Source organism: Podarcis gaigeae, assembly GCF_964106915.1.
Source record: "Podarcis gaigeae genome assembly, chromosome: 2".
In the NCBI taxonomy this organism is placed as follows: domain Eukaryota; kingdom Metazoa; phylum Chordata; class Lepidosauria; order Squamata; family Lacertidae; genus Podarcis; species Podarcis gaigeae.
The window spans coordinates 70,194,160-70,220,840 of NC_139679.1; the positions used below are offsets into that span (position 1 = coordinate 70,194,160).

The 26,681-nt window shown below is 50.6% G+C and overlaps 2 protein-coding genes and 2 long non-coding RNA genes across 11 annotated transcripts in view; 3 read left to right on the forward strand and 1 right to left on the reverse strand.

Moving 5' to 3' along the window:
- Window positions 1–8,314, forward strand: part of PDLIM7 (PDZ and LIM domain 7) — a 44,209-nt gene extending 35,895 nt beyond the window's left edge. For 3 of the 4 annotated variants that reach the window (XM_083726295.1, XM_083726294.1, XM_083726296.1), the window contains 6 exons: window positions 2,541–2,599; window positions 2,963–3,203; window positions 3,949–4,129; window positions 5,080–5,200; window positions 6,430–6,545; window positions 6,979–8,314. In XM_083726295.1, coding sequence (XP_083582421.1) covers window positions 2,541–2,599; window positions 2,963–3,203; window positions 3,949–4,129; window positions 5,080–5,200; window positions 6,430–6,545; window positions 6,979–7,065 — 805 coding nt within the window. In that variant the 3' untranslated portion in view covers window positions 7,066–8,314. The remainder of the gene's footprint in view (window positions 1–2,540; window positions 2,600–2,962; window positions 3,204–3,948; window positions 4,130–5,079; window positions 5,201–6,429; window positions 6,546–6,978) is intronic. The other variant, XM_083726297.1, reaches the window with a different exon arrangement.
- LOC310838724 overlaps window positions 1–26,681 on the reverse strand; it is a 122,330-nt gene that overhangs the window by 90,008 nt on the left and 5,641 nt on the right. The window lies entirely within an intron of this gene.
- Window positions 11,002–26,681, forward strand: part of DBN1 (drebrin 1) — a 41,433-nt gene continuing 25,753 nt past the window's right edge. For 2 of the 5 annotated variants that reach the window (XM_083726269.1, XM_083726270.1), the window contains exon 1: window positions 11,171–11,398. In XM_083726269.1, the coding sequence (XP_083582395.1) occupies window positions 11,313–11,398 (86 nt within the window). In that variant the 5' untranslated portion in view covers window positions 11,171–11,312. Of the gene's footprint in view, window positions 11,399–26,681 lie in introns of all 5 variants that reach the window. The other 3 variants (XM_083726275.1, XM_083726267.1, XM_083726273.1) reach the window with 3 other exon arrangements.
- LOC310836323 lies at window positions 12,445–22,295 on the forward strand. Its single transcript, XR_014560006.1, has 2 exons — window positions 12,445–20,475; window positions 21,362–22,295. It is a non-coding gene; the product is annotated as an uncharacterized lncRNA (long non-coding RNA).

Here is a 26,681-nt window from a genome sequence, read left to right on the forward strand (position 1 = left end):
TCTCATTGCAGGTGGAGAATCTCAGGTTAGAATATTCTCCCTGCTACCCTTGTGTCAGACACTTAGAAAATGAGCACGATGAGAAGAGAGAGCCTAGTCTAGCCTTTCCCGACAAGATAGCTGCTTCCTATGTACAGGAAGGAGGTGGTGTGGGGGAATATGTGTACCCTGTGCCCCTGCTTGGTATCTTCTTCTAGCTGATTGCCCAAGGGGACCTCAGAAGGGGAAAGGAAGGGATTCAACAAGGGCAGGCTATATTTCTCTTCCATTTTCAAGCTTGTACTTGGAACAGCTCAAGACACCCTTCTCCTTTATTTGCAGCTCCCCAAACCCCACACATCTCCCATTCACCTCCACACCTCCTTCCTTGTACATAGGCTTCTACTCCTGAACAGACTGTAGTTTCTTGCTCTGGGCTAGGAGTGTTTGAGTCTCCTCAAATGACTGCCTACACAGCTGGACTGCTGTTCCTGCCACATCACCAGGTTCCCCCTCTGATCTTCACACTCTTCCCCTGCCATGGATCTCATTCTTGAGTCATGTGACCTTGGAAGTTATTCTGAAGCCCACACTTCTTCGGATGGTTCATCTTGAAGCCATAGGGCTGTCTCCCAAGTGAAAAGCCTTGAATATGTGGGGCGAGTAGCGTGGTCCTGTTGCCCTGAGCTAGATGGCCTTGGGGCAATAGGCTCTCTCCCTGGGACCAAGTTGAGGTGTCATTTGTTGGAGCCCTATGTGAGGCGACCTGTCTGTGGGTGTGCTTCATGCCCCTCATATGACGTCTACACCGCACCCCCCGACACACCACATAAACCCTTTGAAATATTTAAAAGGGTCTTGAAGAGAAGAGGACCTTCATGGTAACCTTCAGAGGAAAGAATGGGAAGCAAAATGTTTACTGCAAGAAGGTAGGGTTGGGGTTAAACATGTGGAAAAGCTTCCACCTGAAGCTTTAAGGAAGTGATTTAGCAGGCAGCACAAAATGGCTAAGGAGCTGATTGGGGCACCTTGGCCTTTCCGTGCTTTCCAGCAAAGTTGGGGCAGGCCTCTGACAGCACAAAACTCTGGACTCCCATTGGAACAGGTGGTGGAATTTGGTGTATGTGTGAGAGAGAACAGCATGTCTTTCTAGTTTGCTGTCTTGTGTGAATCTTATGCCAAGAGATGAGCACACAGCCCCTCAGGTTTCTGCGGATGCCAGCTCCTAGTGCTGAGCTGTGTGTCCGATTGCAAAACAGATGAATTGCTGTCACTGTTACTCCCTGGCCACAAGTGCATTTCATGGTTGATAACGCCTCGTGTCCTTTTTCTGCGGCATCACCTGTCTCGCCACAGGAAGCTGATCATAGAATTGTAGAGGTAGAAGGGACCACCTAGTCCGACCCTTTGCAATGCAGGGATATTTTGCCCAATGTCCATGACCCTGAGATTCTTCTGCCCGACCCATGACCCCAAGGCTCCAACCCATGACCCCAAGCTTAAGAGTCTCATGCTATACTGACTGAGCTATCTCAGCTGCCTTATACTGAGGTCAAACTCTTGGTCTATTGAGCTCAGTATTATCTACACTGGCTGGCAGCAACTCTCCAGGAGTTTCAGACAGGGAATCTTTTCTGCCCCTTGCCCGCAGATGCTGGTCAACTGAGCCTGGGACCTTGCTGCCTGCAAAGCAGATATTGTACCCCTGAGCTAAGGCCTGTTCCTCTTATGCAGACCAGCCCTGCAGCCTGGGGCTGGGAGGCTTTGAAAGGCTGTGCTGTTCCTTCATGCTGATATTATCACAGTGCTTGTCCTCACACCATTGCCCAATTGGGGATCATAGGAACTGCCCCAGGTATGCCAGGAAAGCAGGCACTTGCTGTGCACAAGGAAAGAAACACTTCCTTAAATGAATCCTGCCTTCCGTTTTCCATCTGCCTCTGACCTGGCTATACTGTACAGTTAACAGGAATGCTTTTGGTGCTCCTGTGCAGAACCTGCTCTGGTGTCCTACTTTTTTTTTTAGGAGAGCAAACCAGGCCCAGGAGTCTTTGTTCTTTATCCTCCATCCATGCAGGTGGTGGCTGTGGTCATTGTGCTTGAGAGGACAGCATGATGCATGTCCTCTCCTCCTCCAGGACTTGTTTGAACTCCTCCTTTAGAGAAGGGAAGATGAATGCTCCCTCTGCACATAAACGAGGAGAATGTCTTTTGTGTTGGCTTGTCCTTGCATCCTCGGCAACAGGCTTTGTAGCCTCGGCTTAGCATAATAGGACCTGTTTCTTCTTAATGCTGGTCACTCTGGGCAGCAAAACCACCAGCCAATAGGGGTCACTGCTACACTGTGGGTATGGGCATATTTTGACTGCACACAATCTGCTCCTGTGATGCTCTTGTGTGTCCCCCAACTTCATTCTTACAGTGAGCCCCTTGAGGTCTGTGAAAATATTATTATTATCCCCACTACAATGACTTGCCAGACCTGGGCCATGGTAGCAGCCTCTGCTGGAGTGGGCGGGTAATGGGCCCAGGTTGCCTGGAACTAATTGGTTATTCTGTAGCCAGGTCTCCATACCGGATCTGTCTTCTGCGCCAGCCTTGAAAGTGGAGCCTGGATATGGTAAGCTGGGAGCGCTGTGCATGCGATTAAACCTCTGGGCAGGGATGCTTGCTGGGGAAAGCTTTGCATACTGGCACCTGGTATCTTCCACAGTGTCTACAGCAAAACCTGTTGTAGCTTCTTGCTGTGAAGCTGTGTTAGCTTTAAATTTTTGAATGCATGTGTGCCTGAAAATGAGCAGTGGCCAATGGCCTTCCTTTGGGAAGGAGGGTCTGTCCACACAAGTCGAAGGGCAGGGATTATTCCCAGTGAATTGCTCAGACCTTAGACACAGTGCCAATGCATATGTCATGCAGGCTTCAGATATTAAGTGGGTTGCTGTTGAGAGATAAAGTGCCATTGCCTTGTGTGTGACTGCTCCAGGCTCTGCTGCTCCAAAGCCTGCACCTGTCTCCGGCCCGGCCAGCCGCCCACCCTGGGCTGTGGATCCTTCCTTTGCTGAGCGGTATGCCCCAGATAAAACCAGCACGGTCCTGAGCAAGCACAGCCAGCCGGCTACGCCAACGCCGATGCAGAACCGCAACTCCATTGTGCAGGCTGCGCAGCAAGCCCCTGAGAGTGCCGACAAAACACCCATCTGCTACCAGTGCAACAAGATAATCAGGTGAGAGTTGCAGCAGTGCGGAGGGATCGTTCTCCTCCTACCCCCCCACCCCAAATTATAGGAAGTGGTTTGTACACACGTACACCTGCACCTCACTTAGTCTGTTGCAGCCTGGAATACTGGCTTTTGGATGGGCGCACCGATTCCACCGATGGATATTGTGTGCAGAGGTGACCTGGAAGTTCGGTACCTATACTTGCAGTGGCTTGTTCGCAAATGCGAGTCCCTTGCTTGATGTTGGCATGCTGCAATCATAATGTGCGGACCCAGTGGCATAGCGTGAGTTGCCAGTGCCCAGGGCTGTGTGGAGGAAGGGAGATGGACGGAGGACACACGGACATTCAACTGCCTAATGGCATCCGCATCACCCAGGAGTTTGCAGCCGCAGAAATAAGAAAAGAAGAGTTGTTCCGTTGTCTGGAGAGGTCACTTCCTGGTTTGCATGGAAAATCTGTTTTCAACAGAGTGCAGCGACAGATGTGCGAAGTTGTATTGAGGCAGCACTAGGTGCTGAAATTTTGCACCCTGGGCAACCGTCCCCCATGCTACGCCGCTGTGCAAACCAGCCCTTGGAAATGTTCCCTTCCATGTACTGTAGACTCATGCTTCATAACAACAGGTAGAATTGTCTTCTGGCAATGGAAGGGGAAAGACCCTGGTCACCTGTCCTTTCCCCCAATAGGCAAGAGGCCAGGCTCATCACCCACCTCAAAGCTAACCCTTCCTCTTTTTGTTTTTCCACCAGAGGGCGCTACCTGGTGGCCCTTGGACGCTACTATCACCCTGAGGAGTTCACTTGCTCGCAGTGCAGGAAGGTGCTGGACGAGGGCGGGTTTTTTGAGGAGAAGGGCTCCATCTTCTGCCCCAAGTGCTACGACATACGCTACGCCCCCAACTGTGCCAAGTGCAAGAAGAAGATCACAGGGGTGAGTTTGGTTGGAGCGCAGCCTTCGGGGAATCAGGCCTACTCTTAAGCATGCTGAGAGTCAGGGGGGGGGGGCGGAATCTGTGCACTCCAAGTGGTTCTGAACTCCGACTCCCATCATCCTTCACTATTGGCTGTGTTGGCTGAGGCTGATGGGAGTTGGAGTCAGGCAACCTCTAGAGGGTCGCAGGTCCCACATCCCTGATGTTGAGATTTCCATTGCTTAGAAGGAGGCAGCCATTGCTGTTAGTCCTTTCCACTCAGAGGTGATCCTCTCTAGTTCCTTATGTTAACTCAAGGGCTGATGCTTTGAAGCAGGGGTGGGGGACCTCTGGCTGGCCTGTGGGGCCATTTCTCCCCAACCATGTTTGTGGGTCCCCCATGTGTGGGGCTGGTCTCTGCACAAAGCAGTTTTACCAGCCCTGTGGGTTCCTGAACTGCGACTCTGAAGTGGCAGACAACCAGCTAGCTATTAGGGGCTTGGAAAATGCTGCTCAAGGGACTTTGACAGGTGTGTTGTCCTACTCACCTGTCACAGCTGACCCTTGGGGAACTGAGCAAAAAAAGTTCCCCACGCCTGCTCTTGCCATATAGTACAAGCCTGATAGACTTGTCTTGCTGGGGGACTCCCAGACTCTGGCCTGCTCCAGAGAGCAAACATAGCACAGCAATGAGCACGAGCTGGAACTCTGTTTCAAATCTCATATTAGTCATGAACTCACTTGGCAGGCTAGAGCAACCTGTTCTGTATTCCGGCCATCTTCACCCTCCCCAAATCTGTGGAGGCTAAATCCTGGCCTCCCCTACCAGGTTGTTGGGATGGTTGAAATAATGTATGGCTGGCATGTGGAAAGTTCAGTATTGCCTATGTAGTGTGCTGTCTAAATACCCTGCATTGTTGGCAAAGGGCAGCCCTACAGTGGAGTGACTCGTGTTCTTGTGTTTCTTTAGGAAATTATGCATGCCCTCAAGATGACCTGGCATGTACATTGCTTTATCTGTGCTGCCTGCAAAACGCCCATTCGCAATCGTGCCTTCTACATGGAAGAAGGGCAGCCCTACTGTGAGAGAGGTATGGATAATACTTGGCTGTGGTACCCACAAAGTAGTGGGTCTTTCTTATAAGTCTTTTAGGTAGCCTTTAATTAACATTCTAGATTTATAAAATTAGAAACATATGGGATGTCCCAAGCTCCCCCTGGAATGGGAGCAGCAGCCAGCACCAAAGCAGCCTTCCTTGGAAGAGGTGGGGGGATACCCCACAGAAACAGTTCCTAGTACTGACCTTCAGTGGCCGGGAGAGCTTGGGCAACAAAACACTTGCAATGGCGTCCTCCTCTGACCCTGGTCTGGCTGCCCCTTGGTAATGGTTGCCGGGCAGCGCCTGTTCTGCCAGGTTGCTATGGAGATCAGCAGAGTAGTACCTGCATCACGTAAGCATGCAGCAAAGCATGCTGGGAAGTGTTGTTCTTTTCCTTTCATTCCAGTCCTGATAAACACATCCTTCTCTTGGAATATTCCATTGGGAGGAGGTTTCTAGGGGGAGAAAGGCTTAACAAATGGAGTGGCTTCCCTCTCCACCCCCACATTATGCTGTGAAAGAATCTGGAATTCTCCCAGATGAATGAACAGCTGCCTTTCATCATAAGCCGGGTGGGGTGTGCAGGGCTCTTAACAGCATGTGCAGCCTTGCTTGACATGGCTGGGACGGTTGTCTGCCATCTCTTCACAGAGTCTTTGGTCTTCCAGCCAGCCCAACAGGCTCCAGGGCAGCACCAGAGCATCTGTTGCTTAGCTCAGGAAGAGCTCTGATCAGAGAAAAGCAAATACTGGGGAGAGGACAGGGTTGTGGGGCAGAAGCAAAGCTACAGAAACAGAAGGGAACCTAGAGCAGGAGCAGAGAACTGTGGAGCAGATGAGGAAGGTAGCTGAGATCACTGGGGCAGTGATCCAGACACTAGCAACCCAGTCTGTAGCTCTGCGGTAGAGTGCGTGCTTTAAATGCGAAAGGTCCCTGGTTCAATTCCTGGCATCTCCAGGTAGGGCCGGGGAGGACAGGACTCCTTGCCAGTTGATATACAGACAGGCTTGGTGTTAAGGGAAGTGCCTTTGATCTTGGCTGCTCTTTGAACATGGCTCTGCAATCAAAGCAGCCTCCCTTTGCCAAGCGGGTGAGTGGCACGGGTGGTGGGTGCTGTGGCGATGGCTCATGTAAGCAGCGGCACTCTTCTTCCTAGCTCGGCCTCCAGATTCTGAACACCTTGGCCTAATCTCTCCTTCACCTTCTCTCCCTGCCTCAAGACTATGAGAAGATGTTTGGAACCAAATGCCGTGGCTGTGACTTCAAGATAGACGCTGGCGATCGATTCCTGGAGGCGCTGGGCTTCAGCTGGCATGACACTTGCTTCGTCTGTGCGGTGAGCACCTCTTTCCACCACCCACCTCCTTCCACTGGTCCAATTAACCCTTTCCAGCCTTTGCTCCAGAAGCATTCTGTGATAGAGGGACATCGCTGGCAGGCAGGGGCAGCAATTTGCTAGCATGAAGCTTGTCAGATGTGGCTTCTGAGCTTGGCTCTTTCCCTGGGGGTGGAGCTATCTGGTTTAACCTTTCATCCTTGCTTGCCTTTGTGGCAAGCACTCTCGGGTGCCTCCTGCTGACTGGCAATGCCTTAAGTCTAGCAGGGCAACGACTGTTGGGGGTGAAGCTGGGCAGCGGACCATTTGGTATTCCTGTGGCTTTGCCCTTCCTCTTTTGTCCCTGTGGATGAGCTGAAGTGGGTGGTGGGCCTGTGAGCGTGGAACTGATGCTTGCCTCACTGAGTCCTTCCTCCCTTCCTTCCCCCCACAGATCTGCCAGATCAACTTGGAAGGAAAGACATTCTACTCTAAAAAGGATAAGCCCCTGTGCAAGAGCCATGCTTTCTCGCATGTGTGAGGAGGAGGAGGAGGAAGCGGGTGGGGAAGAGGAGATCTGACTGCCCAAGCTGCTGCTCGCCCAAGCCCTGCATTCCTCTTTCCCCCACATTTTGCCCTGTCCTGTCCTGTCCTGTCCTGAGAGAGCTGCCCCCACACACCACCCCAAACCCTTCACTTGACAATCATTCCCAATGGGGGAGCTGCAGTGCTCAGATTTCCCTTCAGTACTCTGCAAGGATTCAGGTACATGGATTTAGAGTCTGAGCTTTAGGCTGCTGCTCTTTTTCAAATAGAATTCCATTCTGCACCAGCACTGAGTGACAGGGGCAGAATCACCACCCCCCTTCTCCATGCTGTGAAGCCATAGTGTCGCCATATGTCCAAAGGATTTGGACTCTTGTCACTTTTGTGCCAGCTGCAGCCAAAGAGGGGGAGCCCCAGAAATGTTACTTCCTAGCTGAAGGATCCCATACATTAGTGGCTGTTGCAAAGCAGGCAGAGTTGACACTTGGTCTTACCTAGGAGGTCCGTTATCTGCCTCAGGTGTATGTGAATGCTTGCTGCCTCGCCCTCTTGGGGCGATAGCTTTTCCCAATGCCAGGGTAGGGCTCCTTCTTGTGACTTCTTGCCTCCTTTGTGTTGTAACTACCAACTTTGGCTCCTGTCTGCCTTTCCTTCCTTGAAAAGGCATCACAAGTGATTTCTGTGATCCAGGCCTGGCTCTGTCCTGCCTGTTAGTATGTATTTCCACTTTCAGTGATGGAAACTCACCTCCACATAGACATGTGGCCCTAGTGAAATTGGGAAGAACCAAGTCAAAAAGAAAAAAGAAAAAGAAAGAGCTTTCTTTCCCCTCCCAAGACTTAGCCACTCCTTTCCTAGTGCTGGAAACAGACTACCTCCAAGGTGTGTAGAGCCTTGTGCTATAAAGTTGCAACAGACCTCAAGCAAAGTAATTTTAAAATGCCATGGAGAACAGAGTTGTCATAGGATCCAGCCCTCTTCTCCACACCAGCAGAAGCTGCTTCTCCTCGCACCATGAGATGAACGTGTGATTCACTCCCCAGCCATACAACGCTGCGTTTGCTTGCAGCGCACAGCCCTGGGCTGGATGTGGCCCCAGAGCATCCCTACCAAAGAGTTATTATTTCTGATTTGCTCTAAGTGTGTTTCCCACAACCGTGCTGTCCGGCTGGGAGTCTTCAATTCTTTGCCACCTTGGTGGTGCTTTGAATGCCTAATAAAAATATGTCTGTATTTCTTTTGTCGCATATGTGAGCTGTGCTGATTTCTTTGTCTTTAAAAGGGCAGTGTGTGGTTCTACTGGAAGGGGGGTGAAAAATACAGGTGCGGGTTATATGGTGTGACAGACACTCTAGAAACTAATATTAGTCCTACTTGGGAAGAAGCAACCTGAGCCCCCCCCCCCTTACGCTCAGAGAGGAAAAGCAAAAGGGAATAGTTTCATGGAAATACTGTGCACGTGACTAAGGAACTCAGCATTGCTGAAACTGAATACGGTCTCTCTGTTGAAAAGTGACAGCTGCAGAACAACTTTCAGCCGAGTGGTAACTTTTCATTTCAGAAAATGCTAGCAACAGTGGTGCAGGGAAAGCTTAGCACTGCCCAACTTAGCAGGAACTGCCTGTGATATCCTGTTGGCCGGGAGTTTGATTTCATACCTGTATTGCTACTGTAAATGTTTTAATGGAAAATCAGGCAGTCCGGGAGCAGATTGGGCGGTGTGGTGTGTGAGGCTGCCTCCAGCATAAATAAGCAAAGCCCTTTTGCAGCAGTGGCTGTTTGCAGGTTAATGTGAGCGAAGGAGAGGATGGTCACAGCGGACCTAAACAGAGGAAGGCATCTACATCGGCAAAACCATATATATGAAGCTTCATTGGTCTAAGTTGATGACTGGTCCCAAAGAACACGGCACCTGCTTAGGATAGCATAAAGATTGCCCAGAGACCTGTGGGTGACTGAGAATGGCTTGAATTCAAGGACTTGAATTCACAGTTGGCAACTTGGAGAAGTATTTCGTGCACTTCCTCATTTGCAGCCTTGATGCAGCTTATGCCTGCTGTGTGGCTGTTTCTGTTTGGTCGGCTATTCCCCCGTGCAGCTTGTAGCATTTGTGCTTTCATTCCAGCTTCTGCTTTAGTGGTTACTGATCCTATATTTGGCGAGAAACTTCCTTGATGCTTGCAGTTCTTGTTGTAGGGAACTACATGGTTTGTGCTTCCTGCTAGCTTTGTGTCTTGCAAGGGGGCGTATGTTACACTGTCTTTGGGGTCACTTGCTTTGTTTTATGCAGGGAGAATGGTTTTTCTTCTTACGGGGATGTGGGTGTTTTCCCTTTTTTTCTTAAATGGAACAGATTTTTCCAGAGAGGCAAAGCATCATCAAAGCCACAGGCTGGATGAATTCTTAAAGGCCATAATCACAAGGAACGTAATTAGCTGATAATCTATAAGCAGAGCTTTAGGACAGATGGAAACCCCAGCTTGACTCCATTCATAAATTGCTTCTTGAAAATAGGGAGGCCTTATGGCATGTCACGACCAGGATTTCTGTTTTGGGGAGAGGCTGCAGAGGCTTAAGCCTTTCCCATTGAATTTTGGGAGTGCCAGGCAAGAACTGGTAGACAGTGACAAAAGCAACAGGGTTTATTCTGTTGGTGTTGTTGTTATTGTTGTTGTTGTTGTTGTTATAGAAAGGCTTCTCTATCACCTAGACTAGGTCACCTCCACAGTAGCTCAAGTCTGAATTGCATTTCTGCTAGAAACCACGTGGGCTTTGCTTTGAAGTGCCAGGTGACTGAGAAAAGAAATGCAGTGCTAAGAGGAAAAAAAACACCTCACACTTGAAGAATGTTGGCACCTACTTCATAACGTGCCATGGTGGCCCAGATGCTGCCCACACTGTATGGGAGTGAGATTGCTTTTCCAGGCCACTTTCAGAGAAGACCTTGAATAGGAATAGACTATATTTGCGTAGCCGACAGGCCATAGCATCAAAGGACAAACACAGACAAAAATACATTACGAATATAGTTACCATAAAATCTTATGACCTATTAAAACCCTAGGTAGAAGCTGGAAGACAAGAGGCAAAGTGGGATCCAGAAATCCTTAAAGTGCTCCTCTGGATTCCCAAAAGAGCCATTTGAGCAGGGCTATAACAAGTGGTGGTGGTGGGCTTGCTGAGAGGATGCTAAGTGTATATGACGGTTCCAGACTGGCTTGTGTGGAGGCATCCTCGGTAGAATGAGAGATGTGCTGAGATTACTACTACAAAACCATGAGGTTCTGTTTGGCTGGGTATTGTCAATCACTCAAAGTTTAGTCATGATTGCTATATAGCAAACAGTGTGCTAGCAACAAAATGGGATTTTTCACACAGTGCCACCAAGTGTCCCCCACCCCACCCCTGAGATCACAAGAACGTGATCTAAACTGCAGTAGGCAGCGGGACTTCGCTTTCTATTGAAGTGCATGAGATGAGGATGAGTCAGTTCTGACTGATGCTACAATATCGATGCAACTGGAGGTTTGGTGTAGATCACTGATGCCTGAGGCTGCATCCCAGCTCAGCCACCTAAGTCATTTGAATTGCCAGCTTCTGCTCTGGTGTGTCCTGCGCGAAGTCTGACCCTCTTTCCCAGACCTATAACACTTAACGGGGCAAGGCTCAGCTGCCAACTGTGTAAAGTTGCGATGAACGTGAGTGCCTCTGAGCGTGCGCAGAGTGCCCCTTTCTCTGGACCCCTGTGCGCTGCCGCAGCAACTCTGAGCTTTAAAAAGTGTGAGGGAACTTCTCTATGGAGCTCTGGTTTTTGTTGCAAAAACTTGGGCCCGACGGCGCAGATGCCTCAAGTTCTAACTTTCCCCCGTCCCCTCGGGCCGAATGTAAGCGGGAGCCGCCGTTGCACATACGTGGTGGTGCCTGAAGTGATCCAGCTCAAGATGGCTGATCCCAGGCAACCCACATGTGGACAAATCGAGAGGAGGTGGGCGGCGGCGGCGCTGGAGAGGCGGCCGAGGGGCGGGAGGGGGATGCTGAGCCGCGGCCGGCGCTAGGACCGGGTGCGCCAGCAGGCGGAGCCTCCTCGCCTCTCCGCGCCGCCCGGCTCCCTCCCTCGGCTGCTACTGCTGCAGTGTCTCCGAGGCAAGCAGGCAGGCGGCCTGTCTCCATCCGAGCGCGGCTCCCTCGCTGCCCCTCCGCCGACGTCCCGGAAAGCAGCATCCCTCTCTCTCCGCCGCCGGCATGGCTGGCGTGAGCTTCGGCGCCAACCGCCTGGAGCTGCTGGCCTCGTACCAGGAGGTGATCGGCGAGGACAGCCCCACCGACTGGTAAGCCCCCCCGGGGGAGCGGGCTCTTTGTCCCCGCGGTGGGGAGGGGGGCGCTGGCTGCCGTCTCTGCTTTGTGCAGGGGGGCGTGGGCGGCGTCTGCCCGCCCGCTTTTCTACGGGGAGTCACCAACAGCGCTCTCCCCCCCGCCACCCGCGCTCCCCATAGAGGCGATCCGGGAGATTGCTCGCCTCCCGGACCTGGGACATGGCTGGGGGGGGGGGAGAAGAAGCCATTAGCAACCCAAAATGGTGCATTGGCAACGCGCGGCCAGGCCCGGGATCTGGGGCGAGGCCTTTTTCTGTGGGGCGCAAGGAGGGCACAGTCCGAGGATGCTCCAGCAGCCTTTTCAGAGTCCGGGGTGGAGGGGGGATATTGAGCGGCGTCCCGCCCTGGAGCCCCACGGAGCTCTTTTGAGAAGGGGAGCAGTTCAGAGAAGTCCCGAAGGCGTTTTCCACCCCTAAAATTGGGGGGTCGGAGTCGCGCCCCAGCCCTGCGGGTGCCACCTTGGTTCCAGGACGCGCCCCCTTTCTTCCCCCCACCCTCCCGCAGTATCCTTCCCCGGGCGCATCGCTTCGGATGCGGCGGGGGCGGGTCCGCGCGGTGCCTCTTCCACCTGCTCGTCCGTCCGCGGCGCCCTCCCGAGTCAGCCCGCGCCGTCCAGCTCGGCGCCCGGTGCCCATCTGCGCTTATCCCGCGCCTCCGGGTACCAGCCTCTCTTCCCCTCCAGTTTTGGGGTGAAAGTTATCTGATAGAGACGCGCTACACAAAGGAAGGTGGGGCTGGCGAGGGGGAGGGGGAGGAGGGGGTCTGGAGGCTGGAGGGGAGGGGCTGGTGGGCTGTGAGGAGGAGAAGAGGAGGTGGGGTTGGAGGGGAGGAGAAGGAGAGAGGCAGAAAGGAGCCAAGGGGGCCCTCCGCAGGCAGCCATCCCCGCGCAAGGAGGAGGCGTCGAGGGCCCCCAAGTGCCGCATCCTTTTCTTTTGGGCTGCCGAGGCCTGGCTGTCCACAGGCCGCCTGTCTCTTTGGCAAAGGGGCTCTCCTTTCTCTTTGGAGGTGGTGGTGGCAGCGAAGGCCCATCCCTGCTCTCAGGGGCTCTTCCCAGAATAGACTTGGGGGATGTTTTCAGCACAACCCTTTATTTGCAATTTTCTGGGCCTGCTGCTATGGGGAAGCCTTGATTTGAAGGCTGCCTCCCAAGATGAAATGGGAGCCATCTCCTACAAAGCCCCAAACAATAGACATGTGCTCCATTTCTGCAGTCACCCAATTCTGTGTGGGTGTGTTGGGGGTGTTGGGGGTTATTGTTAATGAGGCCTGCATACTTGGCGTTCCCAGCCAATGAACGTTCACACTTTGTGAGAGGCAGAAGGTTCTTGAGAGACTTGCACGCGAGGTTCCTTTGCTTTCCTCATGCTTTGAGACTTCCCTGCAAGCGATGAAGCAGTCCACCCATGTCTGCAGCAATGGCCCAGACAACTGAAGGTTTCTCCCTGGTAGTTTAGTTTCTGGACCTGTTTTTTCCGTTTGAAGCAGAATTGCACAGAGGGCTCGAGTGATGCTCCCTAAACATAAGATAGCAGGACTCAGTTGCCAGGAAGCACTTGCCACGTAGTCTCCTGTAAGATTAATTCACCCTGCAATTATGGAGCACTTAATCTGGTCCTTAATATGCACCACAAGGGGGACTAATTATTTACAAGTGCTCAGACTTAGGTTCAAAACAGTGGCCACCTATAGCCTCTGTGGGATGCTTTTGAACAAGTCACTTTCTTTCAGCATCCGTTCCCCATGTGTAAAATGGGAATGGGAGACCGCCCCATACCTTGTTATGCAGATGAGCTGGTTAAAGAATAATGGAAATCACTTTGTCCTGTACATGTGCTTGTGTGTGACTGATAATAATTGGAGCCACTAAAGGCTTCCTGGTCTGTTCCAGAGCAGCTCTTAGAAAATGCTTTTGCTTTTTAAAAACCTAACTGACAAGTACTTAATGCTTCTTAAAGAAACCAAGTCCATAGTGTGCTTGGAGAATTGTTGTTTTTCCCTTCTCCTTCCAGAGTTGCTAACCCAGAATTTGAAATCCTGTGAGATTTCTTCTGCCCTGATCCTCAATTTCTCAGTCTGCACTGACATGCAGTGTTTTCTCTCTCTGCAAATAGTTTCTTACATCTCCTGGGTCCACTTCATACTATCCCTACCACACCCTGCCCTTTCTGTCTGCCAGGAGCTCTGCTCTCTGTATCGGCTGTTGTGGTTTTTCTCTTCCCACTCAGGTTGCTGAAAGCTCATTTGTCTCCAGAAGGCCAAAATGAAAAAAAAAAGAAAAAGCGCCCTGTGGATGTGAAAGTGCTCTTCTCCCTGTGAGCCACCACTTTCACTGCCAAGGGCCGTTTCTGACCCCCTTCCTTGCTAACCTGGGGTGTGCAGGTGTGTGACATTCTTCCAAGGCAAGGTCTTTTCAAGTGCTAGTGGCCTTTGGGCGGCATAAACCTTCTGGTTCAGAAGCTGAAACCCATCACAACTGCTTTCCTTTCAGCTTCTCCTTTCACAATGGTGCTGGAACTGCCCACATGAGCAGCACATAGATCACAGGGGGACAGAGGAATGAGGCAGTGGTCCTGGTATGCCACTTACTAGCTCCATGTCAGCTTGTGGGGAGTCGTAGAGATCGGTTGCTCTCTTTAGATAAAGCTTCATCAGTACTCTGACCTGCTGCAGCCTGACAATTTATAACTTTGCTAGTGCAAATGGAGTAAACTCTGCACTGCTATCAGTTTTCCTCCCCAGTGCTTTATTTTGCTGTTGCTTCTTTGTAGTTTGCTCTTCCCCACCCGGTTCCTCCTCTTCCTTCTAGACCAGAAGGTCTCCAGCTGCTCCTCTTTGCTTGCTTCCTTCTCTTTCAAAGCCCAGGCACTTCAGACACCCCTCTCTTGTTTCCAGCTTGCAAGCCAGGCCTCTTGGTCTGTTCAGCTGGAGACGTATCCCACAAATGATACACACACACACACACACACACAAACAGAAAGGAGTGTGGCTGGTTAGTGGGCACATAGTATGTGTGGTGTTTGTTGTAGAAAGTGGGACACACACGTATGAGATGACAGTGTGGGTGGAGGGGGTGCAGTTGTGTGCTCAGAAAGGCATGAATCTGAGAGGTGGGAGGACAGGTCACTCTCAAAGACAAAGGCAAACTAAGGAAGGCAGAGAGTGAAGAGGAAGTACTGTAATCTCCCCACTTTCAGACTTGAAAATGCCTAGAAGCAGGGGTCTGTCTTTCCTTCCTGCCCCCCTCCCCACTGTAAAATTGTCAGTATGTCAGGGATATATTTTTGGCCCTCCAGATGTTGTTGGACTACAACTCCCATCACCCCTGGCTATAATGGCAATGCTGGTTGAGGCAGATGGGATCTGGAGTCCAAAAATGTATGGAGGGCCATAGGAGTACAATAATGGTTTGGTTATCAATGATGGTGCATAGGAGATTATTGGGGAAGATTGAGAAGGAAGAGCCAAGCAAAATTAGTAGCACCCATGCTGAGGCACCCGAATCTCCAGGACAATGGACTGTCTTTGTGGGATGATAGACAGTGAGCGGCAGATGTCGGCCACAGGTGATGGGAAATATAATCAGTACTGCTGGCAGGGCCTCAAATGGGGGAGGGGGGATCTCTTGAATGGAAAATGGGGTCGCTTCTGCAGTGGTGTCTAGTGCTCTGAGTGGGCTGAGTGCTCTGGGTGTGCTAATGGATTTGTCTCCTGGGCAATGTTTTCTTGTCTTAAGGAGAAGAGAGCACAAAGGGAATCCAGCCTGAGTGGAACCTAGTGCCCCCTTGGTGAACTGCTCACCAGAGGGCTGCCCTCAACTCACCTGAATCTGATCCTTTCTGAAAAGATGGTGCCTGTCTGGCAATTGCCAGGATGAGAATCTAGCCTTGCAGCCAATAAGATTCTGCGGAGTAAATGTCCCCAGCGGTTTAGCAGTTGGTCTACTAGCCTTTTATGTCTTATTTAGTCTCCAGCCCCAGTTTCTGAGCGGCTTGCGAAAGAGGCCTTCCGAGTGAGCAGAGAAAGGTTTAGAGGTTCAGCATATCTTGGATCCGAGTCAAAAAATATTCCTGCCAGGGAGCTCTATAGCAGTACTCTGATTTTAGTGCTCTGCCCTGTGTCAGTCTGAAGAGGAAGAAGCTAAACCACCCCCACCGCCTCCACAGTTGCAGGATATAAATTACTATGCTGCAAGCTGGCCAGAGACTAGATAGAGAATCTAGCCCCCTAACCAGCTTTGACTGTTCAGACTCACTGCACCCGCTAACTTTACACCTCCCTTGTGAAAATATTACTAAAATCTCTCCTACTATGGATCCCAGATTCCCCCCTTCCTATAATTATCATTCCTTTTTGTGACTTTCCCCCTGCTCCGCTGTTGTGCGACCTATCTCTATTTTATCATATTTAGGCTATTTTATCCCATGCTTCCTCCAAAAAGCTTTCTGTGGCATCCTTGGTTTTCCTTCTCCATTTTATCCTCATGACACAACCATATGAGGTGGGTTAGAGAGAAGGTGGGGAGAAGGAGAAAGAGAGACTGGCTCAATGGCCTAGCTCTGTGGCTAGACAGGGATTCCAGTCCTGAGCTCCCTGGTCCAATCCTGACCCAGGGAGTCAGTGTGGTGCCCCCCCGATGTTGCTGGACTTCTGCTGCCATCATTCCTGCCCATTGATTGTGCTGGCTGAGTCTAACAAGAGTTGGAGCAATATCTGGGAAGGATCACGTCTGCTTCCCCTCCTCTGACCGCTACACCGAATTGGTTCTTACCTCCTACTGGAGTCTTCTTTCTCTGCCTTCCTGGCACCTTGAAATAAATTTAAAAATTGTGTGTATGCACTCGAAAACTTATATCCAGAACAAACTTAGTTGGTCTCTTTATTTTGACTGCGTCAGACCAACACGGCTACCTACCTGAATCTAGATTCCTGGCACCTTGTGTGTGTGTGTATTTTTGCAACTCAACTACCCTGCCACCAGGATCCTGTCTCTGCTGGCTGGCCTTGCTGTGTCTGCTCCTGCTTCCTGAGCAGCAGAAGTGCTTGCATCAAGCTGGCCTTGGGAGAGAAAGGAAGTCCCTTCCATCTGGTGTGGGGTTGAAGGTGCTTCCCGCCCCCCTCCCATGCAATGTGCTCTTCCAAGGTGTTTTCCCTCTCAAATAATTGATGGCAAAGAGAAAGGGCAACTGCATCAGTGAGGGCCAGAGCAGAAGAAGGCTGAACTCTCAGCAGGAGAGGGTTGGGAAGGGTATTCAGTGGGACCGAGAGATGTGAACTATGGAAGAGTGAAGGTTGGGCTGCCCTTTGGAGCAGGCAAGTCACTGGGTGGGGTTTGGGAAGCCATGCAGCTGAGGAAACGTGTAGAGGGGACCACTGGGATTTGAGCCTAGAGTTGGGAGAACAGGATTTGAAGGGAACAAATATCAAAGGCAAACCTGTGCAGTCGCCAGGGTCCCACTCATGCTCTCTAAAGCATTGCAGTTGAACCCCCAGTACCTTGTCCTTAAAACCGTCTTGCAAGTGGAGATTTCTGGCTCCCTTTGACTCTCTTTTCTGGCTCCCTCTGAGTCGCTTCTTCATTTCTGGGAGAATTTCCCCCAGCTCCAGCGTGGCTTCACCTCGCAAGAGCTGTGGCACGTGGGTGGTCTCTGTAGGTCTAGGGTGCAATGTATGGGGGCAGGGAGTTCTGCTGCTTTGGAGAATAAAAAATCTCCAGACCATCAAAGTGGCTAACTAAGATCAGACCGTGCAGAGACATAGCATGAAAAAGCCCCGCCCTGCGTTTGCCCTGTATGTAATTTCTAACAATCTAAAGCCATGCTGCTTCATTCTGAATGTGTTGTTGGGCCGAGTAGGGCATAGGGACAACACATGGCATACGCACAGAGGCATGTTCCAGGATTCAGCCCTGGCACTTAAAAATGAAATCTGGGCTTGAACTTTGGCACAAAGGAAACCCTGCCCGGGCTTCTAGGAAATGGGGTGAAGGAGCCTGCTCATCCCTTCTTCTGGGTCATGTTCCCTGGCAGGAGCTGTGTGAGGCAGCTGGGGGTGAAGGGGTGGGGTGGGGCTGAACAATAACTTCTTTATGTGGGGAGCCCCACCCTGGTGGGCCAGCAGCTGTCAATGCACCAGCGCATGTGGTCTGAGAAATCCAGGCTCCAGAGAAATCCAGGGGGGGGGTGGAGGAGGGGGCACCTGGCCAGCTCCTGTAGCTCAAGGTCATTGGGGTGAGACAGCCTCCCTACCTTTGTGGGGAGCAGTAAATCCCCAGACAGGCAGCGCTTGCTTACTGGGCTGTGGGGCATCCATTCAATCACCTGGCAGGAGCGACTCCTGATTGAGAGCCACCAAAAGTGCTGAACATGGCAGAAAAAAAACAGCTGGTGGAGGAAGGACAAAGGCCTCTCTCCCTCTCTCTGTGCTGGGTGGGTGGGGTGGAAAATGCTGGCTCGGCTCTGGCGCTGCTGCTGCTGCCTCCCATTCACCTGTGACCTTCTACAGGACTGGCCCACCAGGGCAGTGGCAAAATAGCCAGCCCTTGAGGAAGCAGCCCCATCTGAGTTGTGCTTTCTGGAATCGCCAGCTGTAGGGATGGCACATGTGGGCCTGCTTGGAAGCTGGCGCCCAGAGAGCTAGCAGGGAGGGGGGAGGTCCTGGGCTACGATGGGGGAAGTGTGGGGGGGGGGAGTGCTTAGATGTGGATCTTGGATGAGAGGCAGCTGCCCACATTTTGGTTTTCCATTGCCTTGGGATTACATTAGCCCATGTGCTCTTTGTAAGGCATGCTCCCTGTTGCGCAGGTGCGGATTGCATTGGAGCGCAGGCCTGCAGAGGCTGTGGCCTAATACTGGGGAATCCAGAGCAAGTTGCGCAGGGGGCGGGGTGCAGATCCAGAGCTGCGATCCGCCTGATGACAGTTAGTCCTTGCTTTCTCGGAGAATCCCTAAATGCTCTCCCCATCTTCAGGCCAAGCTTTGCTTTCCGGCCTTGCCCCTTCCACAAAAGGAGGAGGTTTCATGTGCTGCTTTCCTCCCTCCCTCTCCCCTTTGCGGAGGGTCTGGTGGTCCAAGCTGCCCCTCCCCCATGCGGAGGCTGCTGGGGCCCATTACTCGATCAGAAAGGAATTTTTCTGCACACGGGTTCCCTGGGGCTTGCGGTGCATTAGAAACACATGTGCATGGACCAGGGGCTGCACAAGGGGGGTGGCGCTGGGGGTGGGGGTCTGCTCCTCTCCCTTTCCACTCTAGGGCTGGGGGGTGGGGGGCAGGCAGCAGGGATTGGTGTCTTGTTCCTGCTCTGTCTGCAGAAACCCGGTGCTATTGGTGGGCTATGCAGCAGATGCTTGCAGTGGCCCTGGCTACGGATGGATGCTTGGTTGGTGGTTCAAACATTTTTGTTGCCTGATGCATTCAGCCCTCCTGTAACTGCAGGCACTTGGGATAAGCCAGAAGCCATAAGTACAGAAGGCTTCCTTTTGGAATTGTGGCCTGGTGGGAGAAGGTGTCTCTTTAAACACAAGCTGGTCATGTTTTGAGTATTGTGTGCATGCGTGATTTATTTTTACTCAGAGACAGAAAAGTAAAATTGATGACTGCCGTGGAATAGGTGAGCTCCCCCTCCAAAGTGGGTGTGGGTGGGTGTGACTTATCTCCTTTGAGGAGAATTTGATGCCCCCTTTCACACTGCAGGCATTAGGAAACTCTGGAGTCAGTAAGGATCTAGGTGATCTTGGGTGGAAGTTCTTCTCTGCTGCTGCCACCTCTCATCTCAGAACGTCTGGCTTGGGCACCTCCTCATTGCCCCACACTCCTCTCCTTTTGACTAGCCCATGGTGGGATGCTCCAGAGCAGAGGGTTAGGGCCGACCTTGCAGCTTCACTCGTACTAAGAAGCATGCTGCAACCCACCAGCTCTGCAGGAGGAGTGAGGATCAACACACGGATCATTGGACAAGATCCTGGCACTACAAACTACAAAGCTGGCTGGGAGTGCAAGAAAAAAGGCAGCCAGAGTGGTGGTGTGGTTAGAGTGTCAGGCTAGGACCTGGGAGACGAGGGTTTGAATCCCCCACTTGGCCACAATGCTCACTGGGTGGCCTTAGGAGGGCCCAACCACCAACTCTTAAGCCTAACCTACCCCAGAGGGTTGTTGTGAAGGATGATAAGGGGAGAGCCATGTACATCACCTTAGGCTCCTTGCAAAGGTGGGGTATAAACACAATAATAAATAGCGGGAAGGGAAGCCTGGGCTCACCTGCTGCTTGCTGGTGGCAATGGTGGGTTGTGCCGCTGGGAGGACCTCAGTGGGGCTCTGTTTAGTGAAAGGAAAACAGCTGCTGCTGATCTCCTTCCATTCCCACCCGTGGGGAGCAATTATATTCCGGGGAGAAGTTGTATGCAGCCCCTGCTAGCAGCCTAATTGCTCGGTTTGGAGACGGGGAATTCAGAGCTTTTCTGCCCCACTCGCATGATAGGGCTGCCTGACATCCCTGTCATTTGTGAAAGGCTCTATCTCTTCCTGTCCGCTCAAGTTCAGATGCCTGCAGGTGCCCTTGGAAATGTTTGACTCCAGCTGCTAGCTTGGGGCATGCTGCGGGGTGGGGTGGGGGGGCCAAACTAGCAGTGGCTAAAGACTACTAAAATTAGCTACCCATTGTTCGAACGGAGGTGAGTGTGGGTGACTCTGCTTTTAGTGCTAGGCTTGGCTGCTCCACAAGGTCACCTGGGAAAAGGGGACACAGAGCCACTCTGGATTCACACAGATAGCTAACCAGTTATCCACTCCATTCATTCCAAAGGTACCAATTGTGTTATGCGATTTTTATGCCCAATGCAAGGCAGCCCCCCTTCCCCACCAGAGGCCATAGCTGGACAGCTCAGGCAGGAACACAACATTTTGCAGTGTGGTGGGAAGGTTAGAGTGTTGCACTGAGGCCTGGGAGACCCAGATCTTCGCTTGACTGCGATACTCCAGGCTGTGTTTGAAATTCGCCAAGCGCATTTTGCTACTGGTGTGGGTCCAGTTGCAACTACAGTACGTGGAGATTTCTGTTTTGTTTTTTTTAAAGTAATATTTATTAAGAGTTTAAGGATTACAGAAAAACAAACAAACGAAGTTAAGCAAAACAAAACAAAACAATACATTACACTACATAAAAACACACACAAAAAACACTACCTATCTTAAACAGAAACAAAAACAAGAACAATTAAAAACACATCCAATATTTCCATATCTTGTCTTTCATTTACTTGTTTCATCGACCTCCTCACACCTCCTTTTTTTGTTCAATTAGCTATTTCAGCAAATCCTTTCCCTCTTTCTCAGTTTTTGTCCTATAATTTATCTTGACATAATCTAACTTTACTTTTCCTCCTTTAGCCGATTAACAATCGGTTTTTCCTTGATCTTTTATAACATTTCTGCTAAAGCCATATAACTTCATTCCAACATCCTTCTAACATTCATTAATTTTACAATGTTTCTGTAAATAATCTTTAAATTTCTTCCAATCTTCCTCCACCGACTCTTCTCCCTGGTCTCGGATTCTGCCAGTCATTTCCGCCAATTCCATGTAGTCCATCAACTTCATCTGCCATTCTTCCCGGGTGGGTAGATCTTGTGTCTTCCAGTACTTTGCAATAAGTATTCTTGCTGCTGTTGTAGCATACATAAAGAAAGTTCTATCCTTCTTTGGCACCAATTGGCCGACCATGCCCAGGAGAAAGGCCTCTGGTTTCTTCAAAAAGATATATTTAAATACCTTTTTCTTTTCATTATAGATCATCTCCCAGAAAGTCTTAATCCTTGGGCATGTCCACCAAAGGTGAAAGAATGTACCTTCAGTCTCATTACATTTCCAACATTTATTATCGGGCAAATGGTAAATTTTTGCAAGCTTGACTGGTGTCATGTACAGTACGTGGAGATTTCTGGGCGCCAGTTTAAAATCCTCTGCCTTAGTCCACAGTCAATTCCATTTCCACTGTTTGTGTTTCTCCTCCTTGCATAGCGGGAAGAGCAGATTCTTGTAAGAGCAGAAGCTACTGTCAAGCGGATGTAGTCGAGATCATAGTATCAGTGTTGGAAGGGATCCCAAGGGTCATCTAGTCCAGCCCCCTTGCGAACAGGCATTCCATTGTGGCAACCAGAGCCTAGATTTAAGGTGCAATGTGGTGCCTAGCTTATCTGAGTTTCTAACTCTTTCCAGGTGACCTTGGGCCGTCTTCTAGCCAGCAGCCCAAAGTGGGAAGGAAGGGAGCTCCTTGTTAAAGGAAGGGATGCGTAAAAACACATTAGCTAAACTTCCACTCACTTTTTGTTGGATGCCATGATGTAGAGATCAAAGCATCCTTCCTTCTCCCCCTCCCCTCCACTTGCTTTTCTGATTTGGGCCATTTTCCTCACTGTTTTGTTTTTTAACTGCTTCCCCTGTCCCCATCTCCTTAGTGGAAGCATTGTGGCCATACTTGATGCTGATGCTGCTATAGCATGACAAACCCCGCTGCCGAGGATATAGACACTTCGTTAGATTCCAGAAAGTCTATTTGTGGCTCTTTCTATTTTTATTTGCTTTTTTTTATTAAAACACACACACACACACACACACACACACAAAAGGATGCACATGCATTTCAGCTCTAAGCAGAGGCAGTGTGCAGTAGTCATATCTTAAAGTGAGAAGGGGTGGGGGGACAAAACCATTCAGTTGGAAATGGTGGGTAATGTCTGCAATGGAGAGGAGAGAAGGGATACAGGTTTCCGGTTTCCTTCCTCCCAGACTGTAAAACTATAGCAAGCACTCCCTGCTGCATTGGCACAGGGCGTTTTGCATCTGTAGAAGAAAAAAGAAATTACAAAACAAATAATTTGTTTTTAAAAAATAGAATACCAAGTGTTCTTGCTTGGGCTCTGAGGATGTCTCACGGTCCTTGTATCTGAAGAAGTGTGCATGCACACGAAAGCTCATACCAAGAACTGACTTACTTGGTCTTTAAGGTGCTACTGGAAGGATTTTTTTTTGTTTTGACTATGGCAGACCAACACGGCTACCTATCTGTAACTGGACCTTCAGCAGCTTGTCCTCAAATTCCTGTGAGCTGGTTTCTACTTCCCTGCCTCCTGTGTCAAGAAAACCCCCTTTCCCAGCTACTTAAGTTCTGTAAGTAGTAAGGCCATCCAAAACTGATAAGCCCGTGTCAGTCTCCCCCCCCCCCAAGTTTCAAAAACGAATGTTTACTGTTTCTCTGCTAGACAGAACACTAGGCCAGATACCAGCTGGGTGAGACCATTTCTAGACAGCAGAACTGGGTAATGCCATTTTTAGAAAGTAAGCCCAGTTCAAACACTAGGCTCTCTACTAAAAAGCTAATGCCTTCACTGTGTCCTCATCCTCAAGCTAATTCAAGATGAAGGAGACCAGAACCTGCCTTTCTCTTTGTTCCAGCGCAACCCTTCTGCTTTGTCCAGTCTTCTGACGTTTTGATGGTTCTACCAGTGGTGTAGCTTAGGGGGTGCAGGGGGGGTCGGGTGCAACATCTGGGGGTTAGGGTTAGGGGGCGCAAATCCATGGGTTAGGGGGTGCAAATTACTTGCCTTGCCCTGGGTGCTGACAACCCATGCTACGCCACTGGGTCCTACCAAATTTTAGTTTCTAAACTGTTTGCCTCACTGTGTGCTAATCTTCCTCCTGCTTCTCCTCCAATACACATTTCAGCCAAGGTAAAGCGAGTGGGTTGTTAGCCCAGCCCTTCTGCCCCTAGATGTCTTTGTTGGCACTGAGATTTCCTGGATAAGGAAATAACTCATTTAATCCACTTTCCAAACTGGGTTACTGCCTGGATAACAGGGTTGAGTTTTCTCGTTTGTGTTTTGGAGGATGACACAAGTACACAATGTGGAGTCCAGCATATAATGAGGAGTGCTATAGATCATGTCATGGGCGGTAACTAATCACTTCCCCCGCTACTCCTGCAGCAGCCACCAAACGCACAGTGCTTTCCAGTGCAGTCGGTGTGCTTCCCCGGGAAAAGAATCTCAGATTTGTAGCAGTTGAACTGAGTGGGTTGAGTTCTGGGGAACTACAATTCTTCCCTACCTTCAGTAAGAGATACTCTCACTGGGGCGACATCATCTGGCAGGAGCCCAGTAAATTAGTAAGCAGAACTCGTTACCCTTCTGAAAACCACATTGTCTGGAAAGCCCCTAAATCCTCTTGCTTTCTGATGCGCTCCCACCCCCAGCTGCCCTGCCAGCCCCTGTCCGTTGTTTCTTCGTTCTGCAGTGCCACATGCGTCGACGTGCTCTTTGTCGGTGTTTAGCTGCCTATGTTGGTTCAGCCTCATTGTTCCCCTCAAAACGGCAGCGACTTCACGGCTGCAAGGACATTCCGCCCAACTAATCTCTGGCTTTTGATTCCATGTTTGTGTGTGTAATATATAGTATAATTTGCGGGCTATATATATCTCATTTGTAAGCTGGAGGCCAACATGAAATAATACGGCCCAGGCTGAGGTTGAAGGTGTTCTTTCCTCTTCTCGATGGGCTGTGAGGACACTGTAAGGAAGGTGAGTCCCCCCCCCCCCAGGTTGCTGTGGACTGTCTTTCACAGTGCTGGACCTTCCATGAGCCCTGGAACCGCAGTCACGTAATGTCCCTAAGGAACCTGCTTTCACAGGGCGTGTGTCCAGATTCCAAGAGGAATCAGCAATGTGCATGCGAGCTAATGAATTCTCCAGGGACAGAATAATTCATGCTGATAAACCCTGAGCACAGATTGATGTGGTCCCCATCTCCTAAGCCATATAAATTTAGGTAAGAACCCCACAGCCATTTTCTCACTTGCTATTGACCCTGGTGAATATCCGCAGGACCCCCATTAGGATGCTAGAGGTTCCTGAGAATCAGAATATCCCGATAGTTCCTTAACCAGTGAGAGATAACTACACAAGACAGATATTATACAGGAAATCAAGGACATCCTCGTTACCTTTTCCTAGCTTTCTCAGCCCTTGTTGGCCTCCAGTCCCTGGCATCTTTCCCATCTTGCCACCTTCTGGAGGTGGCTTTGAGTATCCTGGCATGTTTGCTGGCACTGCCTCAGCGCCTGCGTGGCCTGGGCCAGTAAGACATGTGCCCACCAAGGGGACTCGAGTTCACATCCTGCCTTTGTGGCTTGCTGGGCCCAGAGGTGTGCCTGATCACAAGGTCTTCTCCGAAAGCAGCTGCGGCTATATTCCCGGAAAGAGCCTGATTCTGAGCTGCCAATTAGCGGATTTGGCTTTTTGGATTAGAGTCAATCTCATTTGTGCCATTATCTGTGTCCGGCTCCCTGCAGTGTGGCTGTTGCCTTGCCTCGCCAGCCATGGGAAGGGTGCTGCATGGCACCATGCCTTCCCACTATGGGGATGGTGGCTGTACGACCCTTGCAGGATAAATTGGGTTTGGTGTGAGCCAGAAGCTTAGCATCCCACTATTAAGCTGCTTTATATGTTGACACCTCTTCTTCAGTCCTCTGCTATTCCCACTTGGGCAGCTTTGTTGCTCCTTTTCCATGCCAATCCCTGGCCCGGCTGTGCCACCCACAGTTCTCTCCCCAGAGTTCTTCCAGGGAGGCATGAGCTTTGCAGAGGTTGAAAAGTATGACCATGAGTGTGTTAGGTTCTCTTGCCAGTGGTTAACTCATTAGATTTTCTTGTCTTCATACATGAGGGGCTGAGAAGGGATTGTCCATAGCTTGTTTCCCTTCTATCCTGGCTTGGGCTGGGTGCAGTGCCTACCTAACACAGAAATGCTTAGCCAGCACATTCTCCTTCCAGTGCGCTAGTTGGTGCTGCTGCAGCTCTTCTGGTGCATTCACTGACGGTGGGGAGAAGAGCAATGGGGCGTTGCACCTTTTCCAACAGCACTAGCACATGCTTGTTCCTGGATGGGGGGAAGGACCCACCAACTCTGAAGGCTTTGGATCATGGATGGGGAACATGAGGGCCTTCCAAATGTTCCAGGACTCCAACTCCCATCAACCTCAGCCAGAATCACCAATGGTCATGGTTGATGAGAGTTGGAGTCCAGGAACTTCTAGGCAGCCACAGGGTGCCACCCCATGGTTCAGTTGCTACAGTTTGGGGTTAGGTCTTCTATAGCCCCCTCTCTATATAGGTTGCACCTGGAGATTTCCCTGTGAATCTGGTCAAAGGTGGAGCTTACGGACGCCACACATTACTTCAACAAAAACCTGTTTCTCAGATGTGCATTTGCAAAGGTAATGCAGAGGGAGCCACAGTGGTACCTCGGGTTACATACGCTTCAGGTTACAGACTGTGCTAACCCAGAAATAGTACCTCGGGTTAAGAACTTTGCTTCAGGATGAGAACAGAAATCGTACTCTGGTGGCGTGGCGGCAGCAGGAGGCCCCATTAGCTAAAGTGGTGCTTCAGGTTAAGAACAGTTTCAGGTTAAGAACGGACCTCCGGAACGAATTAAGTACTTAACCCGAGGTACCACTGTATTTGTAAGGGAGAAACAGCTGGGGGTGGGGGTGCCGAACGCTAACTGAAAATGCTAATTTCTCCCTATATATACCCTGGGGTGCAGGATGGGTTGTTTCTCTTCCAGCTGATTTTCTAGCCTCTGATGTGGACGAAAAAGCAAGGGGGGAACTGTTGGGGGTAGGGGCAGAACTGGCTCGCGTCACGTTGGCACTGAAACACCAGTTTGCAATGGAGCAGTGATGTTGGCCCCTACCAATTCTTCCCTGAAAATGTCCCTACCTCCTGAAAATGAATGTTACAGGGCAGAGACCCCGGTGTTTGCCTTGCAGTGGGTAGTTTCGCTCTAAATTGCTTTGCAGCGTCTCACGATGGATGGTGCTATGTGCACTTGATACCAAAGATGTATAAATTATATTGCGTGGAAAATAAATTATGCAAATCAAACTATTTACATTCTTCTATTTTGCATAGTTCCCCTTCTGCAATGAGCAAGTTCTGAAAAGGATTTAGAGTCCTCGGGCAAGAGCTCGGGTGGCAGAAAACAGAAGTGGGTAGGGATCTGAGAGAAGGGGGAACAGGGGTCTTGGAGCGGGTGGGCGGAGCGCAAGGAGGTAGGTGGTGCCATTTTGATATCCTGCACACCACTAATCAGCAGAAGTGCTGCCTGACTATGAATATCAGACTCTGCCGATGTCATTCCAAATGTGTGTCTACAATCATGAGAGCTAGAAACTTTTGTTATTCTTAAAA